The 19,741-nt window shown below is 47.3% G+C and overlaps 1 protein-coding gene across 1 annotated transcript in view; it reads right to left on the bottom strand.

Annotated features, from left to right (window-relative positions):
• Window positions 1–19,741, bottom strand: part of SLC52A3 (solute carrier family 52 member 3) — a 58,417-nt gene that overhangs the window by 13,977 nt on the left and 24,699 nt on the right. Inside the window, exon 2 of the mRNA XM_063959121.1 lies at window positions 15,571–15,694. Within this exon, the coding sequence (XP_063815191.1) occupies window positions 15,571–15,694 (124 nt within the window). The remainder of the gene's footprint in view (window positions 1–15,570; window positions 15,695–19,741) is intronic.

A 19,741-nucleotide genomic window follows, 5' to 3' on the forward strand; every position in this document is an offset into this window, starting at 1 on the left:
TCCTTTATTACATTTCAAAATGCTGACATACCCGGGATTCAAACCCATTGCCTGTGGCATTTCAGTCAGACACTCTAATCATTGAGCTACTGTATCTGCCCTTACATAGAAAGCTAGAGACTAATGGTGTGTACACACGGTGAGATTTTTTCTTACGATTTTGACTATATAGTCAAAATCGTAAGAAAAGTTAGTGCAGATCGCAAGGTGAAAGTCACCTTGCGATCCCGATTCCATGTCGATGCGCGGTCGTCATCACAAGAATAGATAGACTGTGCAGGCAAGTCAATTTTGACTATCTCTATAGAAGAGATAGTCAAAATTGACACTTAGCCAAAATCGCACATAGTCAGTATCGCAAGCACATAATGAGTGTGCTTGCGATACTATGTGCCAAACTGGCCCCTGTCGCATAGTGAGAATCGGGCATAGCCAGAATCTCACCATGTGTATGGGCCTTTACCTAGAGAATTCTAACTATTTGAAGCTTACTTTGTACTCTGTGAAAAAATTATCGGCATTGAAGCTGAGCAGATCTATGTAGTGTGTGACTGCAAGGAGTTGGATGTGTGACTGTAGATCTGCTCAATTGCAATGCTGATTATTTTTTTTTACAAAGTGCCAGTAGCTTCATATAGTCAGAAATCTTATAGCTTTTATCCAGGATCAAACAGATCAATGAGTAGGATGTTTGATTGGAATGCAAAAAGTTATGGGTTTGACTATGGGGTATGGCAGTATATTGAAACGTGTTATTTAATGAGGAGTATTGTAACTGAGCCACCAAGTTAAGCACATGAACAGGGCCGGATTGGCCACTGACCTTGCCGGGGTGAATCCCGGGGGGCCGATTGGTGTGCGGGGCCGACTGTCTTACGTGGCCCCGCCCCCGCGCTTCACCCACTGACTCTGTGCTCAGTAAAATCAGTATGACGCGGCCACCGGCCGCTGGGAGAGCAGGCTCCGCCCCCATCACACCCAGGTGACCTGGCTTACACAGTGTATGGGGGCCGCGGCCGTCAGCCGATGGGAGAATAGGCTTGGCCCCCACCACCCCAGCTGACAGGAAGAGGAGGTCCGTGCGCCGCACGTCATTAGCGCAGACCTCAGGGGAAAGGGATGAGACAGTGAGTGCGGCCACGGTGTTCAGCAGGAGAGGTGAGTAGTATAAGTCTACTCTGACCTCGTTCTGCACTGTGCTCCTGGGCCACCAGTGTGATGTGATGCTGGCCTGTCTACAGGGAGGGAGGAAGCAGCCAGGACCTGAGTATTTGGGCCATGGAGTCTGTCCTGATTGCTCCAATCAGACAGATCTCCATGTCTACTGGCCCTGCAGCTTGAAGGACATTTTTTTGTAGACTGACATGCTGCCTGCAGAGCTATAGTGCCAGTGGTACATAGAGATCTGTCCGGGTAAATAAATGGAGATCTGATAGGGGGGAGAGAGGGGGGGGGGGGGGGGACACAAGTGAATAATAGGGACAGACAACCAGAGGAGTATCTAGGTCGGGGCGAGCAGGGTGCCATGACAGGTCTGACAGAGGAGGGCGCAGCCGGCCAGGTCAGTGTACCCTCTTTCAAGGGTGTTTACTGAATGAAGAGCTCAACCAGCCTCCTACTGCTCTGCCTCCGATCTGTAGGGGTAGTCGAGGAGTGTGGAACTGGGTAGCCACACCCGATGTCATTGCCGGGCCAATAGGAGTATGTAAGGGTGGGGATGGGGAAGTAGCCCACGGAGCATCACGGGTGGGTGGAATGTCCAGATCCTGGAAGCTCTGCACTATGTGTCTGTATTTTTTATTTTTTTTAACATCTCTGCCATAACAGCAGTTTGTGCCGCCGCGGGTCCCGGCGGGAGGGAGGGAAGGCAGCAGTCCTGCAGGTGTGACATCTCCACAAGTGTGGGTGAGTGACCTCGGCCGGGGATGTTTGCTGATTTGACGTGCAGCAGCAGCAGCCGCCATGTCACACCACACAGCACACTGCCCTTTTCTCTCCTCACTTATGGCTCCACCTCCTCACACTGCTGCGAATGTAAGCTGCCCCAGGTTTCGACTCCCGCTCCTCCACGGCATCCCCCATGCATGGCTGCACTGACTGACCAGCAGAGCGGAACCATAATTTCTTAAGGGCCCTACACACTGGCAGATAAAATGCACGATATTAACGTGCTCGTTCATTAATAAACGACAACTCGTTCATATCGTGCAGTGTGGAGCCACCAACGATTAACGAAGCGCGGCCCCGTGCTCGTTAATCGTTGGTGCCCCGTCGCTTATGCATGCAGGCCAATATGGACGAGATTGTCCATATTAGCATGCAGTGCTATGGAGCCGGGTGACGTGGGAAGTGAAGAAACCATGTTGCCTGTCGGCCGTGTCCGCCGTCGGGCAGCTCGGCGGCGGATCAGTATGTGTGTAGGGCCCATTACTGCAAGTTGGTAATGTGCTCTCTCTCTCTGTCCCTACTGTCTCTGACCCTGCTCTCTTTCTCTCTCTCTTGGTCCTTGCTGTCTCTCTCTGACCCTGCTTTCTCTCTCCGTCCCTGCTATCTCTCACTCTCTGTGTCCCTGCTGTCTCTCTCGCTCTGTCCCCGCTGTCTCTCTCTCTCTCTCTCTCTCTGACCCTGCTGTCTCTCCCTGACCCTGATGTCTCTCTCTATATGCCTGATGTCTCTCTCTCTGCTGTCTCTCTCTGACCCTGCTGTCTCTCTCTCTCTGTACCTGCTGTCTCTCTCTGTGCCTGATCTCTCTCCCTGTCCCTGCTATCTTTCTCTCTGTTCCTACTGTCTCTCTCTCTCTCTCTCTCTCTGTCCCTGTCTGCCACTTTATATCCCTGCTATCTCTCTCTGTCTCTCTCACATCACCCGCGTGCCAAGCTGTGTCAGGGGAAGAAGAACTTCGGTGAAGCTGCATACCCACAGAATGGAGGTCACCACACAGTCTGGCGACTGCTGACAGCTGCCTGTCCCTGGCAGAGGAGAGCGATCCAGTCACAGAAGCCTTAGATTTCAGGTGAGTATATTTTTTTTATCCGGCTTTTTTAATGTATTTTTTCTCTGCTCTTCCTCTTCCACCCATGTCCTCTGCTCTGTTCCTGGTCATCCCACAGCCTGTCATGACACTCCCACTAACCCCACTCACAGCCTGTCACCCCATATCCACTACCCCCACTTACAGCCTGTCACCCCGAACCCTCTACACCCCCTTCTCGCTCACAATCTGTCGCCCCACTCCTATTGACCCCAATCAGAGCCTGTTATCCCATTTCCGCTACCCCCACTCACAGCCTGTCACCCCACACCCGCTACCCCCCCTTATCACTCACAACCTCTCACCCATTGTCACCACTAATAGCTGCCTCTCTCTCTCTCTCTGTCCCTACTGTATGTTCCTCCTGCCTTTGTTCCTACTGTATGTTACTGCTGCCTCTTTGTCCCTACATCCCTGCTGCTTCTGTCCATACTTCCCTGTGGCCTCTCTCTGTCCATACATCCCTGCTGCATCTCTTTCTCTGTCCCTACGTCCCTGCTGCCTCTCTCTCTGTCCATATGTCCCTGCTGCCTCTCCGGCCATACATCCCTGCTGCCTCTCTCTGTCCATACATCCCTGCTGCCTCTCTTTCTGTCCTTACGTCCCTCTCTTTCTGTCACTACGTCCCTGCTCCCTCTGTCCCTACATCCCTGCTCCCTTTTTCTCTCTGTCCCTGCTGCCGCTATATCTCTGTCTCTACATTCCTGCTTCCTCTCTATCTCTGTCCCTATGTCCCTGCTGCCTCTCTCTGTCTCTACGTCCCTGCTGTCTCTGTGTCCCTACATCCCTTGTGCCTCTGTCCTTGGTGCTTCTCTCTGTCCCTATATCCCTGCTGCCTTTGTTCCTACTGTATGTTACTGCTGCCTCTCTCTGTCCCTGACGCTACTCTGTATCCATGCTGCTATGTCCCTGCTGTCACTCTGTGTCCCTGCTGCCACTCTTTCTGTCTCTATGCCCCTGCTGTCACTCTCTCCGTCTCTGTCTCCCTGCTAGCACTTTTTGTGTCTTGGTACCTGCTGCCACTCTCTCTGTATCTGGGTCCCTGCTGCCACTCTCTCTGTATCTGGGTCCCTGCTGCCACTCTCTCTGTGTCTGGGTTCCTGCTGCCTCTCTCTCTCTCTCTCTCTCTCTCTCTCTGGATCTCTGGTGCCACACTCTCTCTCTCACTCTGGGTTCCTGCTATCACACCCTGTCTCTGTGTCCCTTCCACCACTCTTTGTCTCTGGGTCCCTTCAAACACTGGAGCTGGATGCTGCCAATGTGGGAGCAGGAGCAGCTTGTTGGTTGGATCCCGCAACGCAGGGTCATCATAATGTCAAGATGCACAGTGATAACGTTTGTCTGATGAAGGGTCCAAATGTGTGGCATAATGTGTATTTCTGCCCTAATGTGTGGCATAATGTGTATTTCTGCCCTAATGTGTGGCATAATGTGTGTATGGAATACTACTACCATGTGGCATGATGTGTATAATGGGTACTACTGCTGTGTGGCGTAACATGTAAATGGGGTACTACTATGTGGTATAACATGTACATTTACATCCCTGGCTTAAATAGTAAAAAAAAAAAGCCCCAAGCAAGTTGTTTTTTTTTTTTTTTTTTGTATTCCATTCTGAAAGCTGTTTTATAGCAATCAACCAGTTTATATATCTATAGAAGATTTAAATAATGCTTTCATAGATTTTTAATTTTTTTTGGGAAGGGGGGGGCGCCGTTTTTCATCTTGCTCCAAAAAGCCTAGTTACGCCTCTGCAGACAACATACAGTACAAAGAAGAGACATAGAGGCGGGGTGCGTAGGCGGCGCTGGGAGATGAGCTCATCTCCACGCCACCTTTCCCTTTGTAGTGAACAGGTCCCGGGTCACATCGACCCGGGAAACCGTTCACGCTGCCACTGACCCAGTATTCAACCCAGGAATAACACTGCTTTATTCCCAGGTTGAATTACTGGGTCAGGCGATATTGAGTTATTTGCGCGGTGTGAATGGGGTATAATAAAGCTGATCCATTACTGCAGGTCCATTGACTAAGTCTTCTTGTCTGGATACATGGATGGAGGGTTAATGTAGATCTGTTTTGAGGGGGGCAGGGGGCTTATAACGGTATGTATATGCTCTGTATAGTGTTGGTTATATAGCTAGTTATGTATATGTTATGCAGGTTGCTATGTACTGTTAATTATGTATATGCTATGTACATTCTATGTATACTTGGGTATTTATGTGTTATGTCCATTCTGTGTTTAGTTTTGTATATAGTATGTATATGCTATGTTTAGTTGTCAATGTATCTGCTATGCACATGCTGTGGGTGGGATGTACTAAAGTGAAAATGCAGAAAAAACCCGGTTTTCGGGGGTTTTACCAAATTTTCATATGTACTTACCTTCATGAGCCGGGTGTCCGCCACGCAGGGTAACGCCAGCTTTCGCTAGCGTTATCCTGTAGAAGCCTATGGGGCTTCTTCCGCAATGCCATGTGGGAGTGTTCTCTCACGGAACTCTCCCAGCATCCCCCACGGACGCCACCTGTCTGTGCATGTGCAGACGGACTACCGGGTCATAGATTCAAAAATTCAGGAGCCGCAGTGAATCGTAAAGAAGAGCTCTTATTGGGAGAGCTGTCCTTTGCGATACTAATCACATATGTTAGTACATATGCGATTAGTATCAATGCGGTAGGTGACGGGATGTACCGTGATCCTTTGGTAAATCCTGCCCTGTGTCAGGTTTTTTAGGGGTATGCCAAGTATATTCTATGTATTGTTGATTATTTATAGGCTATGTGTAGTTGATTATGAGTATGCTATGTATGGAGATTGAGAGGTATTCTGTACTGAAAATGGGCTATTCTGTAATAGTAGGAGGAAGGTTATTTAATGCTAAGCTGCTTAAACAACATGGACTGTGTGATGCAAAAGTTCACAAACTTTCTTGAACCACAGTGCATCATAGTATCAGGCTTTTTTTCTTGGCACCCCTTGTCCAAAATTTTCTTATTGATAAATTGACAAATATTAAGTTAGGTCAATTGGGCTTACATGTTCTCCTTAGTTCAGTTATGTGGCTCCTCATTGTCTGTATGTTTTATGATTGGCAGCCACTATCACTGGTTTTGCCTATCGCTGTTTTGGTCCTGGACCACATCCAGTGGCACCCCTGCTTGCGCCCCCTGAGGAGAAGCTATAATTGCTTTACAATGTATTTAGTGAGAGTGCAGAGGATTAAGTGTCACCCCAGTTTTAAATTCTTAATTACTTCTGACTGCTACAACACAATACTTTCTAAACTTTTTAATGTGTTACATCCAGCTAATATAACATGCTCTGCCTTTTGTTAGTGTAACGCCATGTACATTACATTTTGAAGTATTAATCCCGCCTACTTTGGTATTGGCTCCACCTACAGTTGATTCGGTGCCGCCCACATGAGGCCACTTTTAGAATTTTTTCCAGGGCCACTTTTGATTCCTAATCCGCCCCTGCACATGAATATGGCATAAAGATTTGTTTCAAAATTTTGTCATGTCCCTTCATCACAATGGCATACATCTCTTGTACGTATTGGAAAAATGGAGGTGGGCGGGGGTGCACCAAAAAGTCTAGTTACAGCTCTGGGAATTAGTACAAATTTTAGCACTAAGCTTTGTTAAAATTAAAGTAATCAATATAACATTTTTGTTTTTGCTGTAGCTTTGTTATAAAATAATTATTGTCATATGAAAAGTATAAAATACATTTAGTTGGGGCGTGGCCTGATCTAGCTGTGAGAGAGAGAGAGAAGTTTTTCCCTGGAGCTCCCGCACTAGGTGCCTTTACGGGTTCTTACCTGCCCGACCGAGGTGCTGCTTTTCTCCAACTGACCCCCTGCTCTCCCCCCTCCTGTCCTGGGCAGCGTGGCGGAGCTGGAGACCACACTAGGTGATCCCGCGGGTTGTGGCCTGCCCGGCTTCCAGAGACCGGGACCTCGGCTTCGGGCGGCGCCAACCGCGGACTTCCGGACTGGAAGAAGCCGCGGTGAAGAGACCTCCTTAGCCTGCTGTGATCGCTGCCGCCGGGTCTGTCAGGTACAGCCGCTCAGCGGGAGCCGCGGCTCAAGTGCACCCGCTGGTCGCGCGAGCCTGCGCCCTCCCGCATCAGCACTGCTCCCCAGCACCGCGGTGGCCATTTGGCAGCTCCCACCCTGCTCCCCGGGACGACTGTCACCCGCAGGAACAGTCCTCCTGACCCACCCCCCCAAACAAAAAGTACCTCCTGTTTGTCACTGCAGCTACAGACCGTGCAATAAATAAATTTGGCTCCACTGCTTCAGGCTTTTAGACCCTTTAACCTCTGCGGCCGTCAGCTCAGGGTTCGCCCCACGGCGGGCGGTGGGTCCAGCAGCAGGGGTGCAGCTTATATCAATCCTCTACTGCTGCATGACTACTGCTGCCCGGGCTGCTGACAACACTGCAAACTGCATCTCCCATTGGAATCCGGGTCCCCATGTTCGTATTCCCTCTGAGGCTGGATCTAATGGGCTGTTTCCCCGGATCCTGAGTGGAGCAGAATTTCCGGTATTAACCTCTGGGTCGCTTCGTATCTGCCGGGGCGGGTGCCCATGCAGCACACTTATCACGTTTGCCAGGGTGCTCCCTGACCTGCTGCTGCGCCCTCTAACCGCCCTCTGACTTCCCCGCAGACATGCCAATGGGTGTGCACAACCTACTAGTTTTGGCAGTTCATTCACCACATAGAGGCTCAAACCATAATTATACATTGCACTGTGCCCCTCTGGGATCTCCCAGTTTTCTTCTGTGATCTGTCTACAATGTGACCTCACTATGAAAAGCACTTGGCCCCGTGTGTGATCCTGATGCCTTAGGAGCTCCCCCATTCCCATCCTGGTGTTGACTACCGCACTACCTCCTGTATCTCCTTTATCATGCCTCAAGGGGGAAAGAAGTCGAATGCCCACAACTTGGGTTATTTCAAGAACTCTACTCCGTCCTCTTCCCAGAAATCGTCACCAACTCCGCCTGCGTCTACAGCCTCCGACCGTGACTCGGATGATGACTCTTCCTCAACTCCCGCCACTAAAGCGGATGTCGCTCTCCTCTTGTCCGAAATGCGCAACATAAAAAAACAATCCGCGCGGAGGTGCAAGATGCTATCTCTGGTCTAAAAACGGACATGGACAGTTTGGGGTCTAGAGTTGATGCCGTAGAAAGGAAACAAGAAGAACTTATTGCCTTTCAGCAGGAATCGGAACAGGAGATGGCGCAAATGCGCACGGATGTTATGCTATTGGCGGACAAGCAAGAAGATTTGGATAATAGAGGCCGTCAGAACAATCTCAGAATTCTTAACATCCCCGAGACGGTGGAGCAGACCCATCTCACTGATTATCTCCTCCGCCTTTTCCGCTCTCTTGCTCCATCTGTCCCGGATGATATGCTACTCCTGGATAGGGCTCATAGGGCCCTCCGCCTTAGATCTCAGGATGCTAAAACGCCACGAGATGTGATTCTGCGCTTTCACTACTTTGCTGTCAAAGACCAGGTATATGCCAAAGCTAGGATGTCTCCTGTCATCTCTTTCGAAGGCTCCGATCTTCTTGTCTTCCAGGACCTGTCTCCGGTCATGTTGAATAGACGACGTGAACTAAAGGATATGACAATGACCCTGAGAGATAATAACATAAGATACAGATGGGACTTCCCCTTTGCCCTCCAAGTCAGATCCGATAGTAAAGTCTTATCTGCCAGATCCCCTGACGAGGCCCTCCAGTTGCTCCGCCACTTGAACATCTCCGGCCCTCTGATCTCCTCTCAACATCCTCCCCCAGTCAACACCTCCCATCCCCTTGCTGCCCCATCCTCAACTTGGAAAACTGTCGGCTCAACCTCCCATACGCCTCCAGTTACTTGACTCTGATTATGCTACTACCCTCGGGTAGATTCTACTCTCACAGTTGCTCTCATTGGACCTCAGGTTGACTTTTTGTGTATCATCACTGTTCCCGGACCATGTAGGGTCCTCTATTTAGTTGTTGATCGCTGTTCTTTAATTTGTTTTGGCTCGAGAAGTGGGGCCTCCTTGGACCTCGGGGTCTGTGTTTTTCGAAGTCAGCCTAACGAGCCTAGTAGTAGGCTCAGATATATTTGTTGTTATGGCTCAGGTTTGTACGTTCGTGGGCCCCGGCCCCGAGGGATCCAACTCGGTCACGCTTTCTATGTCTGCTTTCACCAGTTCTAAGGTGAGATTTTTCTTCTTCCCTAGGCTTATATATGTATGTTATCTGGGGGCTTAGGAGATGGAGGTCTTCGGACCTCTGTTTTTTCTAGGGTTACATAGCTAGCAATCCAGGTTTCCCTTTTGTTCCTTTAGATTCGCTCTCCCTCCTCGCCTTCCCTTCCCCCCTCTCCCTTCCTTCCTCCCACCTCCCCTCCTTCCTCCCACCTCCCCATTAGCTCCTTTTGCCTTCTAATTACACTACACATATTGTATCTGTCTTGTTCGCACACGGGTCCCGATCCCCACACGTCTTCCTTCTGTGCGGCTGGGTTCATCCATCCTCCATTCGGCCTTCACGGTCGACATCGGACATAATAGGCCTACGGGCCTACTCTCCCTTTGGGTCCGATTCGTGAGAATGGATTCTTTCCGTTATCTAGTTGTTGGTACGGGTTCACTACGATATGCCGGCGGTCGGGCTCCCGGCGACCAGCATACCGGCGCCGGGAGCCCGACCGCCGGCTTACCGACAGTGTGGCGAGCGCAAATGAGCCCCTTGCGGGCTCGCTGCGCTCACCACGCTACGTGGTGGTTGAACGACAGAATTCTTCTTAATCCCCAAACGAAAGCCCGAATCGCTGCCGAAATTTCCCATTACTTTACTACGAATGCATCTCCGACTATCTCTCCTATGCTGCTGTGGGACGCCCATAAAGCGGTCTTACGCGGTTATTTGATCAGTGCCTCCTCTCATAATACGAAGTCAAGAACCAATCGCATTCGGGAACTCTCGGATTTGGTTAGATCCCACTCGTTGAGACATAAATTATCAGGGTCCGCAGCTGATCTCTCCTCTTTGTCCTCCGCCAGAGGCGAGCTAAACTTACTTTTGACAGCTAAGGCAGAAACTAGTTTGAAATGGCTTAACCAGTCTTTTTATGAAAAGGGAGACAAGGCTGATCGACTGTTGGCTTCTAGGCTTCGGACCAAATTGGCAAAGAGCAATGTTCTCTCTATCCAATCTTCCCCTGGTAAGAAAACTTGCAACCCGAAACTTATCACCGAGACTTTCTCTCGGTTCTACAAGAAACTCTAGAATGCCTTTGGTCCCTCCCAGACTACTCCGAATTTTCTTACGGAAATCCGTAATTTTCTGTCCCATTGCCGTCTGCCCTGCTTGTCCCCAACGGCTGCCGCAGGGCTCAGCTCTAAGATCACTGAGGAAGAAATTGCCACCGTTATTAAAAATCTAAAACTTAACAAGACCCCTGGCCCTGATGGCTTTTTGGCTGCCTACTACAAGACCTTTCTTCCCCAGCTTCTGCCCCATCTTTCCATTCTCTTTAACGCAGTTTTACAGGGAGCGTCTTTTTTCCACATCTGCTCTGGAGGCTAGGATTATAGTTATCCCCAAGGAGGGCAAAGATGCCTCCAATTGCACTAACTATAGACCTATCTTGTTGCTTAATTCTGACATTAAGATATACACGAAAATCCTGGCCCTCCGATTGAATAATGTATTGCCCCTACTTATCAATAATGACCAGGTAGGTTTTCTTCCTGGTAGACAGGCCCGAGATAATATGAGACGTGTTATTATTAGCCTTATTCACAATATCAATCTCACGCATACCCCCGCTCTTTTGCTTTCTCTGGACGCGGAGAAAGCATTCGACAGGATCAGCTGGCCCTTCCTGTTCGGAACTCTCGCAAGTTTTGGTTTTGGGGGTGAATTCCTCACAGGGATTAGGGCCTTGTATTCATGTCCCTCTGCAAAAGTCTCCATAAACGGAGTGTTGTCTGACCCTCTACGGATCTCCAACGGTACTAGGCAGGGTTGCCCGCTCTCGTCCCTGATCTTCGCTTTAGTGATAGAACCGTTGGCAGCCCATATCCGGTCTTCGAACGATATCACGGGAATTGACGTGGGGGGCTCTGCCTACAAGATCTCCCTGTTTGCAGAAGATGTCCTCCTTTCGCTTTCCTCACCTCACACTTCCCTGCCGAGCCTTTTCAACCTCCTATCTGATTATGGTCATGTATCTGGCTACAAAGTTAATTGGTCTAAAACTGAAGCTCTTCCCTTCCACATCCCTCCTGCCCAGCTGGCCCTCATGCAAACCAATTATAAATTTTCCTGGTGTTCTTCTAAAATCTGATACCTGGGAATTTCTATTACACGCCGTTACGGAGACCTATATAAAGAGAACTTCTCCCCTTTACTTATAAATATTAAGGCCAATCTCCATAAATGGCAGTCTCTGATTATCTCTTGGCTAGGTCGTATTATTGCCCTAAAAATGAATATTATCCCCCGTCTGCTCTATTTGTTCCAAACATTGCCGGTGAAAGTCCCGGACTCTGTCTTGGCACAAGTACACTCCTGGTTTCTTCGCTTTGTCTGGAGAAACAAGGCCCCTAGGATAGGTTTCTCCGCTCTCCAAAAACCGGTACAGAGTGGGGGCAGAGGCTTTCCAGACATTCGCATTTACTATTTGGCCACTCATCTCAGTCAAGCTATTGCCTGGTTTGACCCGGCTCAGGGTCTTCGGTGGCTTCGGCTGGAATCTGCGCTATGCCACACTATTACTTTCTTTGACGTTCTTGCTCTTTTCCCCCTCTAAATCTAGACCACCTCACTTACAATCACACCCTGTTCTGGAATTTTCCTGCCAGCTCTGGGACTATTGCACACGTCGCTTCAATTTGCTGTCATCCCCCTCTTCGCTTACCCCCTTATGGGACAACCCTTCTTTTACTCCGGGTCAGTCTTTATCTCGCTCTCGTCTTTAGTCGGGTAAGAATATCCGCTTTGTTTTAGATGTACTGTCCAAGGGCTCCTGCATGCCTTTATCAGATCTCATGACAAAATATAATTTCCCTGAGGCTAATCCCTTCACTTATTTCCAGAAAATACATTTTGTCTCCTCTCTATCGAACTCTTCCCCGTTCCAACCTTTATCCACTCTGGAATCTTATTGCTATCATAAACCGCTTGCTCGCAGAATTATTTCTCTACTATACTCTCTCCTTATGGACCATGGTCAGTCGTCAACCACGTCATTTGTACTTCAGTGGGAACGGGATTTGGGCCCACCGCCTGCTGATTATGACTAGTCGGATATCTTCACTGCTGTTGCAAAATCTTCCATTTCCACCCTGGTAAAAGAAAATGCATATAAAGTGCAATATAGATGGTATTTTGTCCCCTCTAGGCTTCATAAAATGTTTCCTTCCTCTTCCCCCATGTGCTGGAGAGGGTGCGGCGGTCAAGGCTCCTTCCTTCATATCTGGTGGACATGTCCTAAGATTGGGTTATTTTGGGATAAGGTCGCACACCTGATTAGTACAGTGCTCAATATCCAGGTGTCTAAAGATCCTTGGTCTTTTCTTCTGGGCCTCCCTATTGTAAATACTCCTCCTAACTCCAGTAAGGTGACAACGCAGATCTTAAACGCCGCCAGATGCTCAATTGTCCTCCACTGGAAACAGAGCCCCCCCCCCCTATTAGTCGAGTCATTGATAAAGTATGGTACTTAGCAAGTATGGAAAAGATTACTGCATACCTCCATAATAGATCATTCCAGTTTCTACTGATGTGGGACCTGTGGTTCAAATCTCAAACTCCTGTATGTAGTTCACGCTCCTCTAGATGTTCTCTGATGCTCCTTCTATGACCTTTGTAATCTCCTGACCTTTCGCACTGACATGAGGTCGTTCTTTATAGTACCTTATCGTGTGTCTCTGCTACTATTTTCAACCTAGCTTTGGCTTTGTGAGTTGTATTTGTTTGGTATGGAGACGTACCGGCGGCCCCTCCACCTCTGTCTCTTTTCCCTCTATGTTGTACCTTCCCCTTCTTTCCCTTCTCTCTTCTCCTCTTACCTCTTCTTCACCCTTACGTTCTCTACTTGTACAATAGAAAATTCTAGACTTTTTTTATTTGGTTCTTCTAAAAATGTCTTGCTCATGTTACTCACAGTGCCAATCTCTTAATTTCTTTTATTATCAGTGTATAGTCTTTCACTCTGGGAACCCCGTGATTTCTTTACTTAGGTTATATTTTTGTTCTATACATATTGTAGTTTTATGAATATGTTCTCTCCACGTTTGTGGGGGGACACTGTTGTCTTTTATAACCTGAAAAATTAAATAAACATTTAAAAAAAAATACATTTAGTTCATTATTAAATCCTAGTCTCAATAAAATGTATTTAATTTTACTGAAATAAATGGGGTGAAGCAGGAGAGGGAGGGCAGCCATGGCAGAAAGCCTGCGGCTCACCCTAGAGTATGTACCTCTAGGGTCAGGTATAATCTTGGCTTGGCTGCGGCAAAAGAGCTGTGGCATGCAGCCAGGAGGAGTGTGGCCAGTGAGGAAGCCGGGTGCTGTTCGAGCTGCCCCAGCAGTGTGTGTCTCAGCCCCTACAGTCAGGACATAGGGAGCAGAAAAAATTCCCTGGTAGCTGCAGTAGTGCACAGCAGTAGGAGCGAGTCAAGCGCCATTCAGGACAGAGCATCTACTGATCTCCAATGCGAGCGCCTGAGTACGGAGCCGGGGGAGTGACCAACCACAATTAGCCCTGGGTGTTAGGAGAAGCTGGAGACGTAGCCACAGCCTGTGACAGCCAGAGGAGGTGGGAATGATGTCAACACCAGCCAGTATAGTGAACCAGCAGCTGTAGAGTAGACAGCACTATGGTAGCCGTGAGGCTGGGCTCTCCGTCGACCGCCGGTGGCGGTGTACAAGTGACTCTGGTGGGAGTACTGTAGCTAAAGGAAGGATTGAAAGGCTGCCAACTGGGGAGGAGTTACAGTTGAATGGAGAGAACTATATATATATGTATACTGCACCATTACACATGCAATAGGGACACTACTTAAAAGCCTGCCTCATTTAAGCCTTAATGCAGACTTTCAGCACAAGCTAATACATGGAGGGCTGTAAGTGAAATATACACTTTAATAGAAACAGACATTGAAGCATCGTAATAGGATGGCAGACATGAAGCGTAGACTAATATATATTACTAAAGCATGCCTTTGTCAGCTACACCTAGAGTACTGTACTAAAGCAAATATTGCATTTACTGGATGGAGTTATTCTCTTGAGCTGCCGTATATATACTTACATTATATATGCCTAAGCTGTATATGAGGACAGCAACCACCAGTTTAGGATCACATCCAGTGATAACATCTAAGGGCCCCAACATGTGCACTGCTGCAAATTGACTGTTCAGACAATAGACTAAACATTATACTGCAGTACAATCTAAAGTGTTTATACGTTTTGTGATTATATGTAATGTGGTTTTTTAAACATAGGAAGATTACTTATAGTCTAGTATTAAATATACGGTAATATACAGTAGGTAACCTACATGTAGGACCCTATCAGATTGTCTACATAAACGGCTTACCCAAGCAACTCCATCAAACTAATTACAGCTTGGGTGGAGGCACATGAGATAATTAGGTAGCCTACATCACCAACAGGGTATCAAGGTAGTAAAGGGGGGTTACATATAGAAACTGCTAAACCTTACAAATCAGACCCGCGCAATGACGGGTGACCCTGCTTGTGTGTGTGTGTGTGTGTGTGTGTGTGTGTGTGTGTGTGTGTGTGTGTGTGTGTGTGTGTGTATGTATGTATGTATGTATGTATATATATATATATATATATATATATATATATATAATGTGTGTGGAACAGCAGGGTGTGAAATCTAGTACAGGTATTCAGTTTGATCAAGTCTAAGCATCGGCAAACATGTTTACAGACACCTGTCAGCCTGCTGTTAAAATGGTTTCAGACACAAGAGACAGTGCTCCTGATGGTGAGCTAGTGGCCCAGGTGATAGGCCAGGAGGGTGGCTACTGCAGGAGTCCTGGATCAACGGTCTCTGGAGAATTTACATTTTGTATGCTAAGAACGTCTGTGAACTATTCTGTAACCTGTGACTTGTTCTATTTGGTATTGGTAACTGCTAATGTTCAGTTGTAAATTGCCTACCTGTGGAAAAGCTGTGGAAAAAAACCCGTCAGTGTGCAACTTTACCCGGTATATGTGATCCTTGTCACAGTATATATACTATATATATGGTAAATGATCTGTGCTAACATGTGTGTTAGGAAGAAAGGCTTATCTTTTGATTGTCTGCAATGCATGTTGGGTCCATATGCATTTCCTTCTATACAGTACAGATAAATACTTTGGGAAGCTAGTGAGGCACCACAGAGTCTACTTTAATTAATGAGTCCCTAGAAAAAAATGTGTTAATAATTGACCTAATAACAGCAAGTGCAAAGTTTTGACTTACAGTAAGGGCCACGCCCCAGTTAGAGCTCTGTAGAATAGGACATGGGCTCATTATTGCTGTCATCATGTTATATCCTGCAAATCCTGTCCCAATCACTGACAACAGCACAAGGCACACAAGGGACCTGCAGAGTGGAAGATACACAACATGGATGAAAGGTGTTACATATGGATGAAAGGTTGTTACATATGGATGAAAGGTTGTTACATATGCCTGACATCTTTATTACTTGACTTATCTGTCTACACAAAGTGGAAGTACCAATTTTATGGTCTGAACTAATATTCATGAAATTGTACTCTAACAACTATTAAAATCACTGAGACATCAACATGGTTTCCCTATGGGTATGCGACAGGGGTGTTTCTGTATCCTGGTACCAATGTCCAAGGCCCAAGTCTGAAACTCCGTGTCCTGGCTCATTGTACACATTATTTATAACATATTTAATTTATGCAGACTGCTTTGTGACTCAGGTATAGCTCTAATGAGCAATTATTTATTTGTTATTTAGTGCCACCTTGTGTGTCTGCAAATAACAACTAAGGGTATGGTTAGCTTGGTTGTTGGGACCCGGCCCCTAGTTTTAGGAGAATCTTTGCAGAGGGTGCACAGATAAGGCTTATATAGGGTTGTACAGAGCAGTGCCAGGCTTGGGTACTGTGGGGGGTTAACAGTGCCCCCAACATAACAAAAAAAAACCAACAACAATAAAATAGTAATTGCAGGGCTGCGAGCTGCACAAGGGGTGCTTGCGGCCACACATTTGTCCCCCTCAGAAGCCAGGGGTGGACTTGGGGGGTAACTCAGATCTGATCGCAGCAGCAAATATGTTAGCTAATGGCAAAACCATGTGCACTGCAGGGTGGGCAGATATAACATGTGCAGAGAGAGTTAGATTTGGGTGGGGTGTGTTCAAACTGAAATCTAAATTGCAGTGTTAAAATACAGCATTCAGTATTTACTCTGCACAGAAACAAAGTAACCCACCCAAATCTAACTCTCTCTGCACATGTTATATCTGCCCCCCTCCTGCAGTGCACATGGTTTTGCCCATTAGCTAGCAAATTTGCTGCTACGATCAGATCTGAATTAGGCCTCTGGCCAATTACTTGGCAAGCAGTAGCACATGGGGGTCATTCCGACCTGATCGCATGCTGCCGTTTTTCGCAGCGCAGCGATCAGGACAGAACTGCACATGCATATGCACCGCAATGCGCAGGCACGTTGTACGGGTACAAAGCGGATCATTGCTGAGCAATGGATTTAATGAAGAATCCATTCGCACAGCCGATCGCAAGGATATTGCCAGGAAGAAGGCATTTGTGGGTGTCAACCGACCGTTTTCAGGGAGTGTTTGGAAAAAACGCAGGCGTGTCCAAGCGTTTGCAGGGCGGGTGTCTGACGTGAATTCCGGGCCCGGATAGGCTGAAGTGCTCGCAGTGGCTGAGTAAGTTCTGGGCAATTCAGAAACTGCACAAAACTTTTTTGTACCGCTAGGCTGCACATGCGATTGCACACTTGCAAAGCTAAAATACACTCCCCTATGGGCGGCGACTATCTGATCACAGCGCTGCAAAAAAAAGCTAGCAAGCGATCAGGTCTGAATTAGCCACATTGTCCCATCCGCTCCGCGTCTCACTTGGTGGGCTCCAGGGTGCGCACAGTACCGGAACTCTTTTGTGTCTGGACAACGAGCAGAGTGGAGGGGGTACGCTGGGGTGTTCCCCTGTGACCAGGCAGCAGGCAAAATGGAGGGGCAGTCGTGGGGTCCTTTTCTAAGGCCAAGTGGCAGGCAGAATGGAAGGACATCCCTGAGGTTCTCACTCCTCTGTGTTTATGTGGCAGCACTGGGGACCCCTTAGTAGCCGACAAGAGCCCCCAAAAGCTTGGGTAATTAGTACCCGCTCCCCCTCTCCTCTCAGCACCTCTGCTCTTATGTATAGTAAGACGCTGCAAAAGCAAGTGGTGTCCTTGCTTATAGCTTTCAAAATGTAGTATAAACTATTTAGGAACTAAATATATTTAGGAATTACTCTTCGCCCTTTTACTCTGTGAATCTCACCTACTGTAACATGCCACAGTCATGTTTCAATGCTTTTTTCCAAACTGCTTATAAGCGTATTCTAATCAATATATTAAAGTTTGTGGTAAATCAATTTGCAACTTTTTGGGGAACTTTGGGGGTGATGTTTCATGTAGTGAAAGGAGTGGAGAAGTGGACCAGCTTTGAGGTAGCAATTTATGACGTGCATTCTATAAAATGATAGGTAGAAGCTGATCAGTTTCTATGAGTAACTTCTCCACTCCTCTCTTACTGTTTGATACATCTCCCCCTCGATGCAGAAATATTATTTGTTAAATTTCCAAAGTGTATTTGTAGCAGAGTAAAGCACAGAATAAATACCTTTCTCTCTGATTGCTTTTTATACACAGCGTTTATTACCTTTACTTATTAGCGTGATTTGATCTGTACATAATTAGCTTCCACCAGAGTGGGTCATTAAAATGATCTTGCTATTATATCTGTACATTAGGCTGGGCAATTAGGAAATATATTGATTTAACTGTTATTTTTATCTTAATGAACGATATGTAATGGTGGATATCTTGCAGTAAGTTTTATCTATTACAATGTTTTCCAGCTTCATGTACAGTAAATGAAAAACCATAACAATAACTCATTGCCTTGTATTTGGAATGTTGGACATACAGGCTAAATGCATTACAGGTACTGATAGAGATAAACATACAGATGTTTTATCCTCATCCCTGGTATATCAGCCACAATGGGAGGGATTCATACTGTCAGCCTGAATAACCCTCTGGATTGCAATAGCAATCTGTGACACTCCCGTACTGAGACTATAGAATCACACTGATAGTTTGGCTTTGTAGATACTCTGCATGATGTGGTGGTCCATGGCAGTGCCTGTATATTATTCATAATACTCACCATCTATGACAGGCTGATGGAAAACAAAAGAAGATTCATAGAGTTACCTGTAACTCGAACAGTAAAATACTGTAGGTGAGATTTTCTATTAGTAGAATTAAGAGGGATAGTATAATAAAAGTTAGTAAAAGTTGAGTTAGCCATAAAACCAACAGATGGTTGTCCGTGTTTGACCTAATGGTAATTGTCTGGGGTACAATACGCTTACAAAAGAAAGACATTATGGCATGAAATGGAAAGAGAGCAAACAATGATGTTCAAGCAGCTGTGTTGTCCTGAAGGACTCTGGACTCTGCCCTCTGCAGGATAACAGCATACCCTCCAACATTCTACACATAAAAATCGGTACAAATGAGTAAAGTGGGCGTGGCCATACCCCCTTTCCTATACTTTCAATGGACATTTGGAGAGTAAAAAAACGGTACGGACCATAAAAAACGGTACTGTACATGCCAAAAAGGTACAATTGGAGGGTATGTAACAGATATCAGTTCAGTGATTGCTAATACAGTATGCCTAAGGCCCCTTTACCTCTGTAAGGTAAACTGTTTCACAAGCAGAATTGGGTGCTCTACTAAAGGGCTTCCACTAAATCAGTGGTTCTCAACCTCGGTCCTCAAGTACCCCCAACAGTTCATGTTTTCCAGGTCACCTAGCAGTTGAACAGGTGTATTCATTACTCACTGACACATTCAGGGCCGGTTCTAGCCCTTTTGGTGCCCCGGGCGGAAAATAGGGGCGTGGCTTCATACAGGGGGCGTGGTCAGTTACGCCCCCTGTAGAGTTGTGCCCCTATTTGTGCCCCCATTTGTGCCCCCTGTAGAGTAGCGCCGCTTACACAAAAAAAAATACTTACAATCCCCCTCCTGATTCCCAACCGCTGCAGACCTCCGCCGGCGCCGCTCCTCTCCTCAGATCTATGGGAGAGACGTCATGATGTCTCTCCCATAGCACAGCATAGACAGACACTAGAGGTCAAATATGACCCCTAGCGTCTGTGTCAGTCCCACATTGGTGTGTGGTGCGTGATGACGTCATCGCGCACCGCACAGCAAAGGTCCTCTTCATGAAGGGAAACTAGATGCGTAGCGTCTAGTTCCTTTCACGGCGGGGGACACAGCGGGGGGCACAGTAGTGGATCTTGCCATGGTGCGGTGCTCTCCGGATGGCGCCGGCGCCCTCCGGAAGGCGGCGCCCCAGGCAAAAGTCCTGCTT

The sequence above is a fragment of the Pseudophryne corroboree genome, chromosome 3 (genome assembly GCF_028390025.1).
Source record: "Pseudophryne corroboree isolate aPseCor3 chromosome 3, aPseCor3.hap2, whole genome shotgun sequence".
NCBI classification, from domain to species: domain Eukaryota; kingdom Metazoa; phylum Chordata; class Amphibia; order Anura; family Myobatrachidae; genus Pseudophryne; species Pseudophryne corroboree.